Below are 15,463 nucleotides of genomic sequence, written 5' to 3'. Positions count from 1 at the left end.
CACGGGATAATACTATCCGCAAACTTAAATGTCATTAAAAGGTAAAGACGAAGTATATTTGTTTCTACTTAATGTGACACGCTTTATCATCCACAACACCGATGAACTCCGTTTAACTCTGCTTGGTTGCATCCCCAGCAAACTTTTGCTTGGCTTCTTCAGGTAACGAATCCCAGGGAGGTCTGGGGAGCGCAAAGCCTTGCGAAACGGTCGCGTAAGTAAGGCCTCCCATTCTAGCCATAGGCTTGAATTTTGCGAGATCAGGAATCCCGCGCACGGGGTCGAGGATGTCGTTGCGCATGTGGATATACTTGACGCGTGCAAGTACAAGCGTTGAGACTGTGTTGTCAGTATTGGGGTCTTTCACCGGAACAGTTTGCAGAAGCTAATCAACACAAGAGATGGCTAAAGTGAGTAATATGTCAATCCGAAAAGGGACACCTCTACTTACCTCGCACTCCATAGAGAACGCGCTTTCCTTCACCCTCGGCGCCTTGACGTGAATCTAACATTACCGAAATAGAAATTCAGCGAATGCGTGAACACAGCAGAATAAACCGGCAAAGGGATAGCCGGGGACATACACTCGGCGCCTTGGTCAGTCCACTGAGCGGCCATTCGCTGATTTCGATAGGGGCATCCGTCGAACAGACGTTGGACTGCTCGACCCATGGTTCGCTGATGATGTTGATGGTAAATCCGGCTCCGTTGAGTATGTTTGTGAGGGTGTCTTTCGCGCCTTTTGGGCCACCGTGTGCGCATGAGATTGAGACGACGAAGGGGTTGGGGGATACCTAGAACGAGCCAGATAAGAATGTGCTCATCGGTACAAGGAATTGAGGTAAACTAACTTGATTAAACCAGCTAAGATAATTCAGATCAGACAGAATCAGCCATATCAACAAATGACTGAGATACACGCCTGAAGGGCGCGATGTTCTCCACACCATCCTTGGACACAGTCGATACAAACGCGATGGGTCGAGGAACGATACCAGCTATTCCAATAGCATACAGCCTCCTAGTACCCGTCAAAGAGCTCATTAATACGACAACTCAAGGAAGGAAGAAAAAACGAACTGACCTAGTCTCTTCCTTGGAAGTGTCGACAACTGTCCATCCAGCTTTCTCTCCTTCAACCCATGCTTTACCTTCCGGCGTCTCTTCTACGCGCTGCCCGTAAGTCCATTCCGGATTGGGAGACGTGCAAACTTTGAACCCTTTGTTCTTCTCGAAAGCAGGAAGTTCTTCGGATGACATGGTCGTGACTAAGTAGCAGTACAGAGAAACAAACCTGAAGGCAATCTTTGCTGAGTACACGGATGCATTGATAGCAGGATTTATAAGGTAGCGTGATTATTTTAGAACTCACTTTTGGAGTGAAAAACTCGCCTCTATTAGGCTTTTGTATAAGTACAATTCATGATAGATGATTAATAAAGACCACCTTTAAAATAGTATGAACAGTGGTAAGCAAATGAGATTTCTGTAAACACGGAACTATGTGGGGATTGGCGAATGGGTAGTAAGGCAATTACCGGCATCACCTGTACCAGAAAAATCGCCGTTAATCACGAGGCCGCGCCACGCAGTGTATACAAAATTATTCCCAAATGTCTGCTTGAGATTCAAGGGCATCCAAAAAATCCAGTTAAAAAAGGAGATGGATGTGGGCATTGACGCTAGTTTGAAGGATCAGCAACTGGAGAAACTCCACAACTGCTGGAAAGCATAGTATACCAATTTGGAGAATAAGAAGGACACCTGTAGATAGGTGCTATGAAGTCAAGAACTCTTTCACCAAATACTGAACAAAATTTGGTTCCTATGATTGGGAAATGTATATACGAATCTCTCACCACTCTCAATCTTGACGCTTCCTTCCAATCAGTCCGGAATGAAACCTCTTGCTGAAGTTCTTATCCGGAAATTATTATTATTCTTTATCATCGATGGTGATATACCATGGCCACCGTGATTGGGGAAAAAAGAGAAAGTCGATGAGAGCGAACACTAGAAAGATGATTAGATTAAAAAAGGATCAGTGACGTCATAAGGAATGGCGGTGAATGAAAAAGTTAAATGTCGGTAGCTGGAATCGAACCAGCGGCTCTTCGGAGCTAATTCAAATGACCACAACGAAGTGATTTAACCCCTAATCGATACCGACTTCTGAAACACAGGGTCGGTCCATAGTCCCAGTGCTGGTCGAAGCCCAGCTGCCCCTAGACTGAAGTTGCTTGGCCCCTCGCTTGTCGCTCAGCTTCCACCACTCTTTGCTCGCTTTCTCTCAACTTTTTCTCATTAATTTTCTTCCATTGATCAGGAGGGTTAAAAGAAGATGAAGTTATGCATACCAGAAATACAACTCCAACAACTTCAAATTATCGTGGCTCATGAAAGATGTTGAAAAGACCACCCTGTGATGTGATTCGGCGCTTGAATGATTCAGCGTAATGCTACACCTGTAGACGTACTAAAGTGTGTTTATACCCTGTGTTTATTTGTGTAACTGCTCCAGACATCGAGGATTCAAAGCGGGGCAAACCCCAGACTCGCTTCACAATCACACGACCGCCATATTCATTCTCCGATACAAGCCAAAAGATCATACACAGGGGTTAACCAGGCTTTATTCTTCTATACATACATCAGCTCCTCCCGGTCCAGAATGGGTCCAGGGAGAACAGACCACGATCGGACACTGCATGGATGCTTTTCTGACGATTGAATAAAGGATCGCGCGGAGTGGGATTGTGAGGCCAAGCGAGGATCGCGGCCCACATACTATACATTTATCAAATTTTCTCTTCAAGCTTCTCCCACCCCCGCAGAGTCCACACGGTGCCATCTTATCTTACGGACAACCTGTTTCCTATATAACTTGGGACGATAAATCTCTTAGTCGACTACTTCTTCGACGATGTCTGGCTCTGATTCGCAACCACAGACTCAGAATGGGATCAAGCACATCACAGTGCTCGGGGCTGGTGTTATAGGGTTGACCACTGCGCTGAAGATTCAGCAAAAGGGAGGGTATCAAGTGACTGTTATTGCACAGGATTTTCCGACGGATCCAAAGACTGTGACTTATGCCAGTCTGTCTGCGGTGCGTGTCATTCTCTCTCAACGTTCTGTCGATGCTCATATTTCTTAGGGTGCTCATCATGTCAGCGTTGCTGGGGACGATGTCGCTCAGAGAAGTAAATCTAATTATCGTACCGCTGGAAATAGCTGACTTGGCTGTAGAAATCGACATTGAAACGTTCAAAACGATGTGGGATCTATCCTCTCCCGAGGGCGACGCACCAGGCTGCTTCAAAAGATTAAAGCAGAAAGAATTCCATCGCGAGCCAACAAACCTCGACACGTTGAGTCTCATGCCAAACGTGAGCCCCCTTCATCATTTTCCAATCCCAGTCCACCAATAACACGATATCTCCAGTACACCGAACTAGGCAAGGATGAACTCGTCCCAGGCGCCATCTCCGGGATCACATACGACTCTGTGAACACCGACGCGCCTATCTTCCTGAACTACCTCCTCTCCACCTTCCTCGCCAGCGGCGGCCACATCGTCCGCGGCTCCGTGCTGCACATCAACCAGGTCATCAACGGCGGCCCCGGCGCCTTCGCGGAACCCGACGCGCACGTCCGGTTCCCTCTCCCAGATGCCGTCGTTGTGTGCCCTGGGCTCGGCGCGAGGTATTTGGGCGGTGTCGAGGACACGGACGTGTATCCTGTGAGAGGGCAGACTGTGCTGCTCAATGCACCCTGGGTCGACTTTTGCATGTCGCTTAGTGGAGGCCCGGGCAAGATCTGGACGTATGTTATTCCGAGGAGGAGCGGGAATGTGATCATTGGTGGGACGTATGAGGCGGATGACTGGTATGTGTTTTCTTTTTTGTTGGTTCTTGCCTTACAGTTTGTCAAGGCACCCGCGTCCGAGACCGGAGACGACACGGGATATCCTGGAACGTGTTCTCGAGATCTGTCCCGAAATCGCTCCCCCAGAAATCAGGGCGCAGAGGAAACCTACGGTCGACGACATCCTTCCTATTATCGTTGAAGAATCATGCGGGCTCCGGCCATGTAGGAAGGGAGGTGTGAGGTTGGAGTCGGAGTGGCTGCAGACTTCCACACGACGCGTCCCTGTTGTACATAACTATGGGTGAGTCCGATAGAATCATTCAAGCATCAGCACTTGATTGACATTTATTCCCAAGCCACGGTGGCTTTGGGTACATTGCCTGCTATGGCTCGGCATCCGTCGCTCTCAAACTTTTGGAAGAAGCTCTTGCTCAATGAGCGTATTATTGGGGTTGGAGGAACGTGTAACTATAAGGCATTTCTTTTAAAATGTATACCTATTTGTATTGACAACGGATATGCGCAATCCAGCTTTGTTTTCTAATGACAGATGGCCTGTTTTATTTGAAAAATGAGGCGGGAGAGGGAATAAAGACTAAAAAGATAATCAGTCCTACGTCTCGAGCTGAAAATGGCCAAAACTACACAAGCTTATCACCATGAAACCCACCCTAGAGGTTGAACTGTACAACAGAAGAATTTATGTCCTCGCTGATGTTCACGGGTATAGGCAATATGTTCGATGTGTTCATTAAATTCAAGAGCTAGTCTATCGGTCAAGACTCGCAGGTGGTCTGCTGTACTTTACGATACTTTGTCATCGAACCGCACCGACATGCTCGACAGTCTTTATACCTAGCGGATTAAAAAATGCTTCTAGGGAAATGGAAATAACGGTCAATATCGGAGTATAGGAGGGACCATCTGGCTCACATATCGTAGTGAAGGGGCGGCAAGTCGGTAAGCGGTACAACGACGTTCATATTCATGCCACTACATCGATCTAGGTCTATGTGGTCGATCCCGGGTAGAACCAACCTCGAAAGTTTGATCTACACAAAGACATCCCTCAATCTCCCCCTCTCAGTGTTAACTTCCTTGGATAATTTGGAACAAGTTATACTTAGCGTGTTTACTTCCCTAAATTCCCCCCTCTGACTGGAGAAATTCTGTAGTTGACGAGTAAGTATTCTCAGTTATGCAACACTCGCGCAGTTATGCAACACTCGCGTTCTCCTATTCTAACCTCCGTACTCTAGGCTATCAAGACCGGCAGCATATACCCTACCTTCACCTCTATATCTCTGTTTATGAGATATCCCTCCTGTCTTCGAAACAATGGAGTTATAAAAAAATTCGCGAAATGATGGTGCGTATAATCATGTTATTTGACTTTCATTCGACAGCGCACCATATGCATTTACTGTCAACGTTATATTCTTTTTCCACCAGTGACCAGGGCGCATCCCTCTCTGTTACCCATTGATTTTAAAAGTCCCTCTTTGCTATTCAATGATCAGAGTAGCGTGGTAAATCTAGAGCTCCAACCGCTCAATGGCCAAGACCCGCCTATTAACCACTAACAAAAATCTTGCATTTTTCAAGCTACTTCCAACCGTAGCTCGAAATACAGTGATCCAGACAAACCTCTTTTATGGTGGAAAGTAAGCTTCAAATTTTATTCAGATTGCAAGACATAATATCTGAAATGTATCCTAGCAGATTCATCACTCGGAATTCCTAAACCTTAGCCCAATTGCAAGTGTTTCTGTCGAGCGTCTTTTCTCAGAGTCGCGTCATCTCTGCACCGAATTGAGGTCATCAATACAAGTAGGTACAACTACTGAATTATTACTCTCGAAAATTTGGATTGACAATTAAGTTTTTGGTGTAGTGCTGTGCAGTGGTAGACTTACATAGGAACCGGGTACCAATGGTACTTGATTCATATACCTTCTACCTTGGCTCAGGTTTATTGTGAACAAACAACTGTTTGTAAAGTATGTGTGTTCGTTTCCGTTTAGAATCCTGCTTGATATTTTCTTTTCCAAGCTCTAGAGCGTTGCTGGATGGATTTATACATACCTTCATTTCTTTGCCTGACCTTCATCAGAATGCTCCTAACAAGATCCGAGCAATATTGTACCTTGGTGTTTGAAGAGACTCAAGCTTATCGTTTATGAGAACCACGCTATCTCCTCTCCGATGACCTGTTGTGACAAGGCTTCCAAAGAACACAATTGTTCTAAATTTAAATGAAGCAAATGGAATTTACCGCCGGATCTGTGGGCTAAGGACGTTATCTTGACCGGAAGCATTTTCGTAAAGGCTATATTGTGCGCTGGAAGCGACAATTGTCTGCTGGTGTATATTGGGTGTATATGGTTTTTTGTAGTCAAAGTATTCACGTGAAGGAAGGATCGGTAGACTCGTGTAACCAATTTAGGATGATCAGTGCCCTACAGTCCACGTCTGCGCCTTTTGTCACTGTACCATAACCGGCTACTAGCATCCCATCCAGCCTCCTCTTTACTTCTAACCCCACCGCTTTCTCTCCCTTCTTCCTTGCATTTGCTTTTCTTTTTGATTCCTTCATTGCACTCTAACGATGAGCACGACCCAGCACGACAACAGCATCGATGAGGATGCCCCAGGACCGCCCATCTCGGTTCCGGATTCAGGGGACACAGGCGAGGGCGGAAAGCTGAAGATGATCGTCCAGCTCGTGAAGAAGTGTCTTGGTGTAAAGGACATCGCTACAATGTGAGTTTCTCCTCTTTCGTTTTTGTCGAGCCCAGGGGGAGCAGCGAACGCTGACTCCCCCATCAACTTACCTCCTAATCTCAGGCGATTGTCCCTGCCGGCTTCGTTGCTGGAGCCCATGCCCAATCTGGAGTACTGGCACTATCTGGATAGGCCCGACATCTTTTGCACGTAGGTGTTTGTTGCCATCTGCCTGTCTGTTCTGGCTGTTCCGCCTGAATTCAGTCGGTTTCGATCGTTCAGTTTGGGCTAACCCACAATCCTTGTTTACGTCTTCCAGGATCAATGATTCCGACGATCCTTTTATGAGGATGATCTCGGTGTTACGATTTACATTTACGAAAGATATCAAGTTCATAGTGCGTCCCGTCTCTCAAAAACGACATGGGGAAAAAACTCAACTTCGCCTCATTGCAGCACGGCAAAGTCTGCAAGCCGTACAACTCGGTGCTGGGCGAGCATTTCCGGGCGCATTGGGATGTTGAACCTAACCCGTACAGACTAGACGATGGGGAAGGGAACAGCAACAGAGACTCCATCGGCGAAGCCTTGGCGTCGGAAACGGGCAGCGTGAAGAGCGGCAAGAGCTCGAAGAGTACTACGAGTGGGATCAGTGCTTTTTCGAAACATAAGAGTCCCTCCACTGCTCCCACTTCGCCGCACCATCCTGCCGCTGGCGGTGGCGCCGATACCGATAACCTCACAGCACAGGTGTCCAGCCTCAGCCTTGGGGGCAATAATGCCAGCACCCCCGGAGGCACGGCGCCCGTCCGCGTGGTTTTCCTGACCGAGCAAGTATCCCACCACCCGCCTGTCTCTGCGTACTTCGCCACCTGCCCGAGCCGGTCGATAGAGATGTCCGGTATCGATCAGATATCAGCAAAGGTCTCTGGGACGACCCTGCGCGTTTCGCCTGGTCAGTATAACCAGGGCATATTCATCCATTTGACGGGAGGCCCCGGCGAGGGCGAGAAATACCATATTACGCACCCTGTTGCGTCGGTTAATGGGATTTTGAGGGGCAGCTTTTATGTCACTGTTGGCGAGTCGACGATTATTACGTGTGAAGGCGGTAAGCCTGGACATAAATTTAGGACGATTATCGAGTACAAGGAAGAGGTGCGTGTGCATGCCAAAACAACGTCTGGCGTCCGAAGTAAAAATAACAATCGTATCTGACTGATCTCCCTCTCCTCTCCCTTTTGACATGTAGTCCTGGCTTGGCCGCGCGCATTTCCTCGTCGAAGGCGTCATCCACACCGTGTTCGACTCTGACACGACCCACTGCGCAGAATGGACCAAAGTGAAGCACGTCCCGCAGAACCGCGTCGTCGCTGTGTTCGACGGGTCCTGGCGGGGCAAGATCCGGTGGAAGCGCGTCGGGACGGGGTCGTACCCCAACCCAGAGCACAACCACACAGGAGTGACGCGTTCCACCGCGTCGTCGCCCAACCCGTCCCATGCGAAACTGCCCATGCCGAATATTCCTGCGGCGTCGGTGTCCAAGGCGGACGTTGCGTCGTATTATTTGTCGGGGAAGAGGAGCTCTGGTTCTGGTTCTGGTTCCGGATCGAGTTCGAAGTCGTCGTCGGTGGCAGCTGAGGATGAGTGGATGCAGCTTATGGACCTGTCTACGCTCTTTGTGGTGCCGAAGACGGTGCGGCCGTTGGAGAGGCAGCATTCGCGGGAGAGCAGGAAGCTTTGGGAGAATGTGACGGACAAGCTGATGAAGAAGGAGTTTTCGGAGGCGACTAAGGAGAAGGTGGCTATTGAGCAGAGACAGCGTGATGAGGCTGCTGAGCGGAAGAAGAAGGGTATCCAGTGCGTGTTTTTTCCATTTGTTCATTATGATGATTTCTTTTGTTTCTGGTGTTAATGTCGTTTGTAGGTTTGTCCCGAGGTACTTTGAGAATGACTTGGAGCGAGGATACGCAGTTTTGACTGAAGACGGGAAAGTTGCTGTGGAAGAGGAGATGAAGGAGGACACTCCTCAGTGCATTGAAGGTATTGATGTCAACGCGCAGCTGTCGAGTTGAGCAATCCGTCATGCATTCATGGATCATGGATGTCAATTTCGCAATTTTATTCCCGGGAGACAGAAACGAAGACGATAACCGCCCGCCCCGATATTTGTTAAGTGTATGTTGTGGGGGAATCTGCCACTACTCCCACCCCCACAGGCGCTCGCTTCCTTTTGCTTTCTTCTTTCTTCAGCTTTTTTTTAATTGTGCAGAGTGGCAGAATTTCAAGTTCTGTTGTTTTAATATCTGTTGCTGTTGCTTAAATGGCGGAAGGGACTCTTCACGATCTTGCTGTTGCTGTACACTGTACATACGTGTGTACACCGATGTACTGCTGTAACCTTTATGATTCTTGACACGACATTCTCTGCTTATCTTTTCTTTTTCTTTCCTTTTTTGCTCCTTCCTTGTGCATGTACTCCGTCGTGTTAACCCCCATTTCCTTTTGTCATAGCCGCTTTTTTGTTCGCTTGACGTTGCATTTTAATAATTCACCCTTACCCTCACCCATATCCTTCTCTGCATCCCTTGGTCCAAATTTTGTTGGGCTCGTAGCACTTTCATCTAGCTAGGTAGAGTTTTTGTACATAGTACAGTATGCATCTTTACGTTTCTACTTTTTCACCTATCACGCCCATCTCACACCCACTCACCACATGTTCATCGTACATACATACACATATGCATACGCATACACCTCTCCTTTTTCTACCTCCCCTGCAGCCTGTTCTCCCCTTTTTTTACGCTTTACGACCATGTGATGATATATATGATCTGCTTTGATTCTCATTGAATCAAGGCTCTGATGTTTTGCAATTTTATTTGTAAAGTACCTGCATGGTTTGTCGATGATTCAAAAAATCTGAGTGTCACAACGCCTCCTTACTTTGGACTACATATATGCGCACCGAATTGGTGATTACGACTCCGAATAGATAGCTTCGCAAACCAACGACAAGATATAATATATTACAATCAAACTTTTTCCTCAGCACCACCACCCACCATCCATTCACAACATATCAGTAGCATTGGCGCGATATCTAAACCGCGTCACTTCATAAACACCCAAAACTCACTCGGCGGCGCGCCCTGCTCCTTCAACATATTCGCCGCGATCTTCGCGCTGTTCAACAACGGGCCCTCAGGTTGCACCACGCTGCCGTCTTCAGCTTTGACCTCGTCATCTAGTGATAGCCCGGACGCCTTGAGCACATGCCGCACGTTCGCGTCATTTCGCACGATATCACCTTCGCGCCGTTCTTCGCGCCACCATTCGGATGCGCGGGCGTGCAGGTGCTGCGATGGTGTGGAGGAATCTTCTGCGTCAGCAGAGGAAGGCTGCGAGCGCATGATCGCGGCGTGCGAATATTTGAGCAGGTGCAGCGTCGGGACGAGGTGCCCGAGTGTCTTGAGCGTCATATTTGAGATCTGGTTCAGCGTGATGCCGTCTGGTAGCACAGGCCCTCCCTGTCCCTGCATCTGGAAGCGCGATGGCGGAAGATTGGCAGTCTCCGGCGCGGGTATGAAGGCGTTTAGAATGGGAACGCGGTGCAGTTCGAGGTGTGGCGCGAGGGTTGTTATGAGCGGGAGAAGGAGGAAGAGGGTGTGTCGGATAAGGATGAAGGTATCGTGCCACTGTCTTGGGGTCAGGGATAGATAACGTACGTGGTGCAAGGTGGACGTACCATTGTGGTTGTCGTATCTGACCCGCGTGGAGTGATTAGAACTGGAACTGTGAGTACCCAGTATGCCTCGATGAGGAGCGCGGCGAGGAGGACGCCGAGTCCTACTGGTCTGAAGTGCGCTGTGGGCGTTTTTGGTAGGGTCAAGAGCTACACAACAAAAGTTGTCAGTTAAAAACCGCGAATTCATTGGTAGAACCCACCCCGACGAAAGCAATTTCGCGAACATATTCGAGGAGAGAGGAGGGAAACGCATACAAAGCAAAGTCATCGAACGACTGGCAATATGAGCACGTCGTAAGCACGTCGTGTCCAAACCTAATCCCACCATTGAATTAGCCCTCCACCTACCTCCAGACCAGACCAACATACCGGATATACAACGACCTCATATCCATCAACCCAAGCCTCTTCACCAACACCCTCAAATACTCCGGAACATGCTCCTCACTCCCAAACCTCTCCGCCAACTTTACACGCAGCTCCTCCGGCGCAGCACTCATCGGTACACCAAGAGACGTGAACACATTCTGAGGCGGCGAAACGAAAAGGCAGTAGAGCATGTACAGTGTGTGGGTTAGTATAGTGGTGGAGACTAGCTGCTCTGTTCGTGTTTTCGTGCGCACTTCCGAGAATGGAGAGAATGTGCGGTAGAGCCATGGTGTGGCGATTACCAGGCAGATCGCGACGTAGGTGTCGAGCGACAGCTGAGGAAGTTCCATGAGAGTCCCAATGTAAACCAGACGAAAATACAGTTGAGATGGTGAAAGAAAAAGGACACGTTGCCAGAATTTAGGATGTCGTGTCCCTGTCAAGCACCATGGGTGCCTTGGAGTAGTTTGACAAGGGCTAAGTGAAGCTAGTACGGAAGTTGTTGAAATTACATAACGGATACTACGACGTGGGAGAATCAATCAAAAAAAATGGTCCAATCCAGGATCGAACTGGAGACCTTCTGTGTTCCTTACAGTGTAAGACAGAAATCATAACCACTAGACCATTGGACCAGTGGTGATTCTTAGCATAAAGCGTATTAGTTCCGAGTCCCTCCGGCGCTTATTATCTCTCCCGCGCACGGAGCGGCCGGAGGCACCAAACTTCCAGGTTGTCGGTCCAATGGTCTAGTGGTTATGATTTCTGTCTTACACTGTAAGGGACACAGAAGGTCTCCAGTTCGATCCTGGATTGGACCATGTTTTTGCCCAATCGCTTTTTGTTTTCAAGCCAATTGGTTCCAGTACTGTTTAGAAGGTTAAGAGACGGGTTTATTTCAAAGAGTCATTCGAGTAATCCACAACATGTCTTGGTGAATCGCATCTCATCACAGGAATGAGTCATTTTTTTTCTACAACAGTAAACTTAAGCCTTGAAGCTTGAAGCTCTACTACGTATAAATTCTATCAAAAGGATAATCATATCCGCCATTGTGCCAATTTGGGCACCCCTTCTGCCTTATCTGACCACAAGCTGTCCTCAAATCCGTGGAACCGGACATTGTTGTGTGTAGCACGTATCTCAACTCCACGGGATTTAGACCATGTTCCTCTACTAACATCCGCGAAATTCTAGACGAAATCTTTGGGCAGCAAGTATGATGTAAGCATTCCTTGAATCATTACCGTTTCCTATCTCCAGTGCTCGTAATTTAAAAGGCGGCGGTATTATTATACGAAGCGTCATTAAATCAAAATGGATAAGAAGCAGATACGAATGGACAATGTCCTTGACCATTAGGAAGTTCTATCCAAGGTCTCAGCGGTGTTCAGCTCTTTCCGCTTGGTTCAGTCGTTCGCTACTAGGTGTGACTCCCACAAGAGGAAGGACATTTTCCTTAATAGGCAGTGCCGTTGATCCTTCTCGAATCGTTGGTAGTAAAAAACGGAGACGAAAATCTACCGAGAAGCTTCTGACCGGGCGAAAAAATGCAAGAGCTAAGCCCTCTTTCTCTTATAAGTTCTCTCTCGAAGTTAAGTAGCCTTCGTTGTCTTTCAAAGAGCAGTCATGATAGCTCAACTTTTCAGTGCAGTGGTTTTTGTGGCTGTTGCGGGTATCGCTCTACTCCTCCATGATATCAGCTGCAGTAAAAAAGAGGATCATCTTCCTCCCTTTGTGTATATTTCAGTCAGTCGAGTTTCCTTTAGAACTAACCGTGCACTGACATTTTGACTTTGCAGGACGATGAGTTGGCCAACGACCCGCGTAACGTACTGGAAAATGCTTTAAAACAACACGGAAGTGTTATCAGAATACCTAGGAGAGACAGAGTACGAGATCTTCTAATTCAAATTATACAACATTGAATTGATATTAAATTATTTGCGTTTTTCTGCCGTGCCAACGGTGCAGATTGAATATATTGTCGACGATATCTACTTGGAGGAGGTTCTTACAGGATATACGAACTTCAGTTTTGAGAAAGGGGCACTTATGGTGCAGATACTCTTGTCTGTGGCATCATAACATGATATACTGACCATCTTAATTCAACAGGCGCTGAACATGGGCTTCCTCCTTTACATCCCTCGCTTTGTAGCCACTGCGGACCATCTCGTACACTCGGAAATTATATCCAAAATCCATTCAGTTATAGACAAAGGTGATCTTCCTGCAACCTCAATACAAGATGGTGGGTGGAACCACATTGCTAACAAATTTTATTGGTTAGTGGTTCCAGTTTTTGAGGAAAAAATTCGGCAATTCAAGGAGAAGGTAAACACCATGGATCCACCACGCCCTGTTGATATCAACAAACTGGTGCACCGCACCATGTCGGAGGCAATGATAATCCTCTTTTTGGGCAAGGCAAGTGTGTCCACAATATCACGCGAGGATCGGCGTGCTCAAACATGGACATTAATTATTTACCTTGTTAAACAGAGTTATGCATCTAGTCAAAATGTCAAATCTATCTGCAGGGCAATGGAAGAAGTCGGCTCTTTGTCCGGCATTATCAACAACACTAATAAACTTGCCCTGTTGTTCCCAAGGACCTGGACATTTTTTAACAGGTGGCTATAAACCTATTAAAATTGATATAGCGACCTGATGAGCATGCACCTTTTAGGCCGCGAGCAACGTTCATGATGATGTATCATTTCTGTGGAGTCGGCACAAAAGCTTTCATGCAAATGGGGGGAAAGAATTCAGCAAAGCCACAAGATGAAGTGAGTTATCGTATGGTGTCAGATTCTGATAGAACGGATGCTCATACAGCCTCTCGAGGAATCTGTTCTCTTCAAATATGCTGAACGCTTTAGAGATAAGCAAACAGGGAGAATTGGTATTTGCCAACGAGCCATAATGCTGTGTCTGTTCCTTCCGTAAGTATCACAAGGTCATTATGAGATCATGTAACAGAACTGATACAAGACGCGTTACACAGAATCCTATTTGCTTCTGTACATCAAACGTGAGTTGTCACAGAAATACATCATCGCGAAATGTTTGATTACGCCAATACATGTGATACTCACTGATACAACCAATATAGGAGCGTGATAATGATATTCGTTATTCTTGAACTTGCAAAACGGCCAGAGGTTATACCTGAAATCAATAAAGAATTCCTTCCAGAAACTGGTATCGACGGCACTCCACAAATAACCTATGCAACACTTAGAAATGCTGAGCGCCTCGACTCGTTTATTCGAGAGGTTATGCGTACGAAAGGCGATACACTGGGAACAATGCGCATGGCCCTTCGGGATGTCAAACTGGGCAAGTACATAGTTCCATCAGGTGCGTCTCGTAAGCTTGAGCGCGTCTTCGTTATGCTACCTCAGTTAATTAATAGTTAACCACAGGGGCATTTATCATCCCTCTCGCCTCCTTGTCGTATAGGAGCAAAGAGCATCACGGTCCTGACGCCGAAGAGTTTATTGCAGATCGATGGGTTGGCCGTGGTGCGCCAGCCACGATGGTAAGCTCCGGATATTGGCCTTTTGGGCTGGGAAGATGGGCATGCCCCGGGAGAGTGCTTGCAGTGTCTGGTAATTGATAGTATCCTTGAAATTTGTGGAAGTATTACTAACAAACACGCTAATGCTTAGAGATCAAGCTCTTTGTCCTATTCTTAGTGAATGAGCTTACTTTCGAGTTGGAAGGTGGAGAGTACGAGGTGGTAGACCGATTGCTCACCTCCACAGTTGCTCCACGTGGTCGAATCCTCTTTAGCCCTCGTTAGATGCACACGTTCAGGGATGTTATCTGATATAGAATTCTATCTATACTAAGTAGATATCAGTAGTTCTCCATGTATTTTAGAACTGGATACGAAGACAAACGTGTATAACGAGATCTGATTTGGTTCCGACTTAATCTTGTGTCATATCAAGTGTGACATTCGAATCGCTGGGCTTCTTCGGGCATGGAGATAGATCAAGGCGTGGAATTTCAGGTGCTAATTGGTTCACCCATGCTACGAGAATCGATCTCGGGGAGATACCTTGGTTTAACTTCCTTAATGGAGGATGCAACTGGAATGCCACAGATATAGATTTCATGACGGTAATCTCCGCCAAAATATCTCATCTATCAACGTGGAATTGTCAAAATGTGGTCATGGATCTCTGATGAGGAAGTTAGCCTTTCTTCCTACCAAATTACATGTTCTCCAATTGTTTTCGCGCATTCTCCCGTCAAAGGCACCGAACTTTAGGGTCCTCATGAAATATGTCGATGAGTGGCAGATATGAGATTGATGTCAATGAAGAATTTAGTAAAATACATTTTGACGGCGACTTTCTCTGTGCGGGAAAATTTGACCAAATTTCCATGGAGAAAGGCTGGATAGCATCATGTATCATACATAATGACTCTTTCCACTCAAAAAGCTATATTGATCTGTGGAAGTTGACTATAATGCAAAATTAATCAGACATTATGATGGGTGAAATGCATTCCAGTGCATTCGAGTGTCTTTTATGCTACTATCTAACCTCTAAGCTGGGAAATGAATATTACTTTGGAGAGATTTCTGGCTCGGCGTCAATGTTAAGCATCGTTTCTATTAATAGATATCGAGGTTAGGCTATTTTAAGGTCGCTGGGAAAGTTTGTATATAGTCCGGACTGCATCGCCGGTGTGGTCGATAACAAAGCGAAATCGTAATGTCCTGTTCTATTG

General features: G+C 46.9%; 5 protein-coding genes and 3 non-coding genes across 8 annotated transcripts; 4 read left to right on the top strand and 4 right to left on the bottom strand.

Moving 5' to 3' along the window:
* Nucleotides 1-112: 112 nt before the first annotated feature.
* JR316_0009685 (uncharacterized protein) lies at nt 113-1,544 on the bottom strand (the record flags this gene model as incomplete). The annotated part of the gene is made up of 8 exons (XM_047895375.1): nt 113-385; nt 452-505; nt 585-794; nt 852-864; nt 911-1,021; nt 1,085-1,294; nt 1,373-1,394; nt 1,448-1,544. 8 exons carry the CDS (start codon nt 1,542-1,544, stop codon nt 113-115), a joined length of 990 nt encoding a protein of 329 aa, XP_047745094.1.
* A 539-nt stretch (nt 1,545-2,083) lies between these two features.
* JR316_0009684 lies at nt 2,084-2,170 on the bottom strand. Its single transcript has one exon. It is a non-coding gene; the product is annotated as a tRNA-His (tRNA).
* A 753-nt stretch (nt 2,171-2,923) lies between these two features.
* Nucleotides 2,924-4,308, top strand: JR316_0009683 (D-amino-acid oxidase; the record flags this gene model as incomplete). The annotated part of the gene is made up of 6 exons (XM_047895374.1): nt 2,924-3,109; nt 3,158-3,203; nt 3,250-3,389; nt 3,446-3,888; nt 3,935-4,171; nt 4,227-4,308. The coding sequence occupies 6 exons, from the start codon at nt 2,924-2,926 to the stop codon at nt 4,306-4,308; spliced, it is 1,134 nt and encodes a 377-aa protein (XP_047745093.1).
* Nucleotides 4,309-6,478: 2,170 nt separating this feature from the next.
* Nucleotides 6,479-8,669, top strand: JR316_0009682 (Oxysterol-binding protein-like protein 1; the record flags this gene model as incomplete). Its single annotated transcript, XM_047895373.1, has 6 exons — nt 6,479-6,633; nt 6,718-6,804; nt 6,914-6,992; nt 7,051-7,752; nt 7,847-8,454; nt 8,522-8,669. The coding sequence occupies 6 exons, from the start codon at nt 6,479-6,481 to the stop codon at nt 8,667-8,669; spliced, it is 1,779 nt and encodes a 592-aa protein (XP_047745092.1).
* Nucleotides 8,670-9,707: 1,038 nt separating this feature from the next.
* Nucleotides 9,708-11,061, bottom strand: JR316_0009681 (uncharacterized protein; the record flags this gene model as incomplete). The annotated part of the gene is made up of 4 exons (XM_047895372.1): nt 9,708-10,292; nt 10,343-10,489; nt 10,543-10,657; nt 10,712-11,061. 4 exons carry the CDS (start codon nt 11,059-11,061, stop codon nt 9,708-9,710), a joined length of 1,197 nt encoding a protein of 398 aa, XP_047745091.1.
* Nucleotides 11,062-11,263: 202 nt separating this feature from the next.
* Nucleotides 11,264-11,346, bottom strand: JR316_0009680. Its single transcript has one exon. It is a non-coding gene; the product is annotated as a tRNA-Val (tRNA).
* A 103-nt stretch (nt 11,347-11,449) lies between these two features.
* JR316_0009679 lies at nt 11,450-11,532 on the top strand. The gene has a single exon. It is a non-coding gene; the product is annotated as a tRNA-Val (tRNA).
* Nucleotides 11,533-12,056: 524 nt separating this feature from the next.
* JR316_0009678 (Cytochrome P450 52A6) lies at nt 12,057-14,522 on the top strand (the record flags this gene model as incomplete). Its single annotated transcript, XM_047895371.1, has 13 exons — nt 12,057-12,138; nt 12,366-12,460; nt 12,514-12,603; nt 12,686-12,769; nt 12,830-12,965; nt 13,005-13,048; nt 13,217-13,347; nt 13,404-13,503; nt 13,553-13,659; nt 13,722-13,748; nt 13,830-14,077; nt 14,143-14,241; nt 14,389-14,522. 13 exons carry the CDS (start codon nt 12,057-12,059, stop codon nt 14,520-14,522), a joined length of 1,377 nt encoding a protein of 458 aa, XP_047745090.1.
* Nucleotides 14,523-15,463: the final 941 nt, after the last annotated feature.

The sequence above is a fragment of the Psilocybe cubensis genome, chromosome 9, assembly GCF_017499595.1.
Source record: "Psilocybe cubensis strain MGC-MH-2018 chromosome 9, whole genome shotgun sequence".
Classification (NCBI taxonomy): Eukaryota; Fungi; Basidiomycota; class Agaricomycetes; order Agaricales; family Agrocybaceae; genus Psilocybe; species Psilocybe cubensis.
The sequence above is the reverse complement of the archived record's forward strand: the minus strand, read 5'-3'. Positions and strand labels throughout refer to the sequence as shown.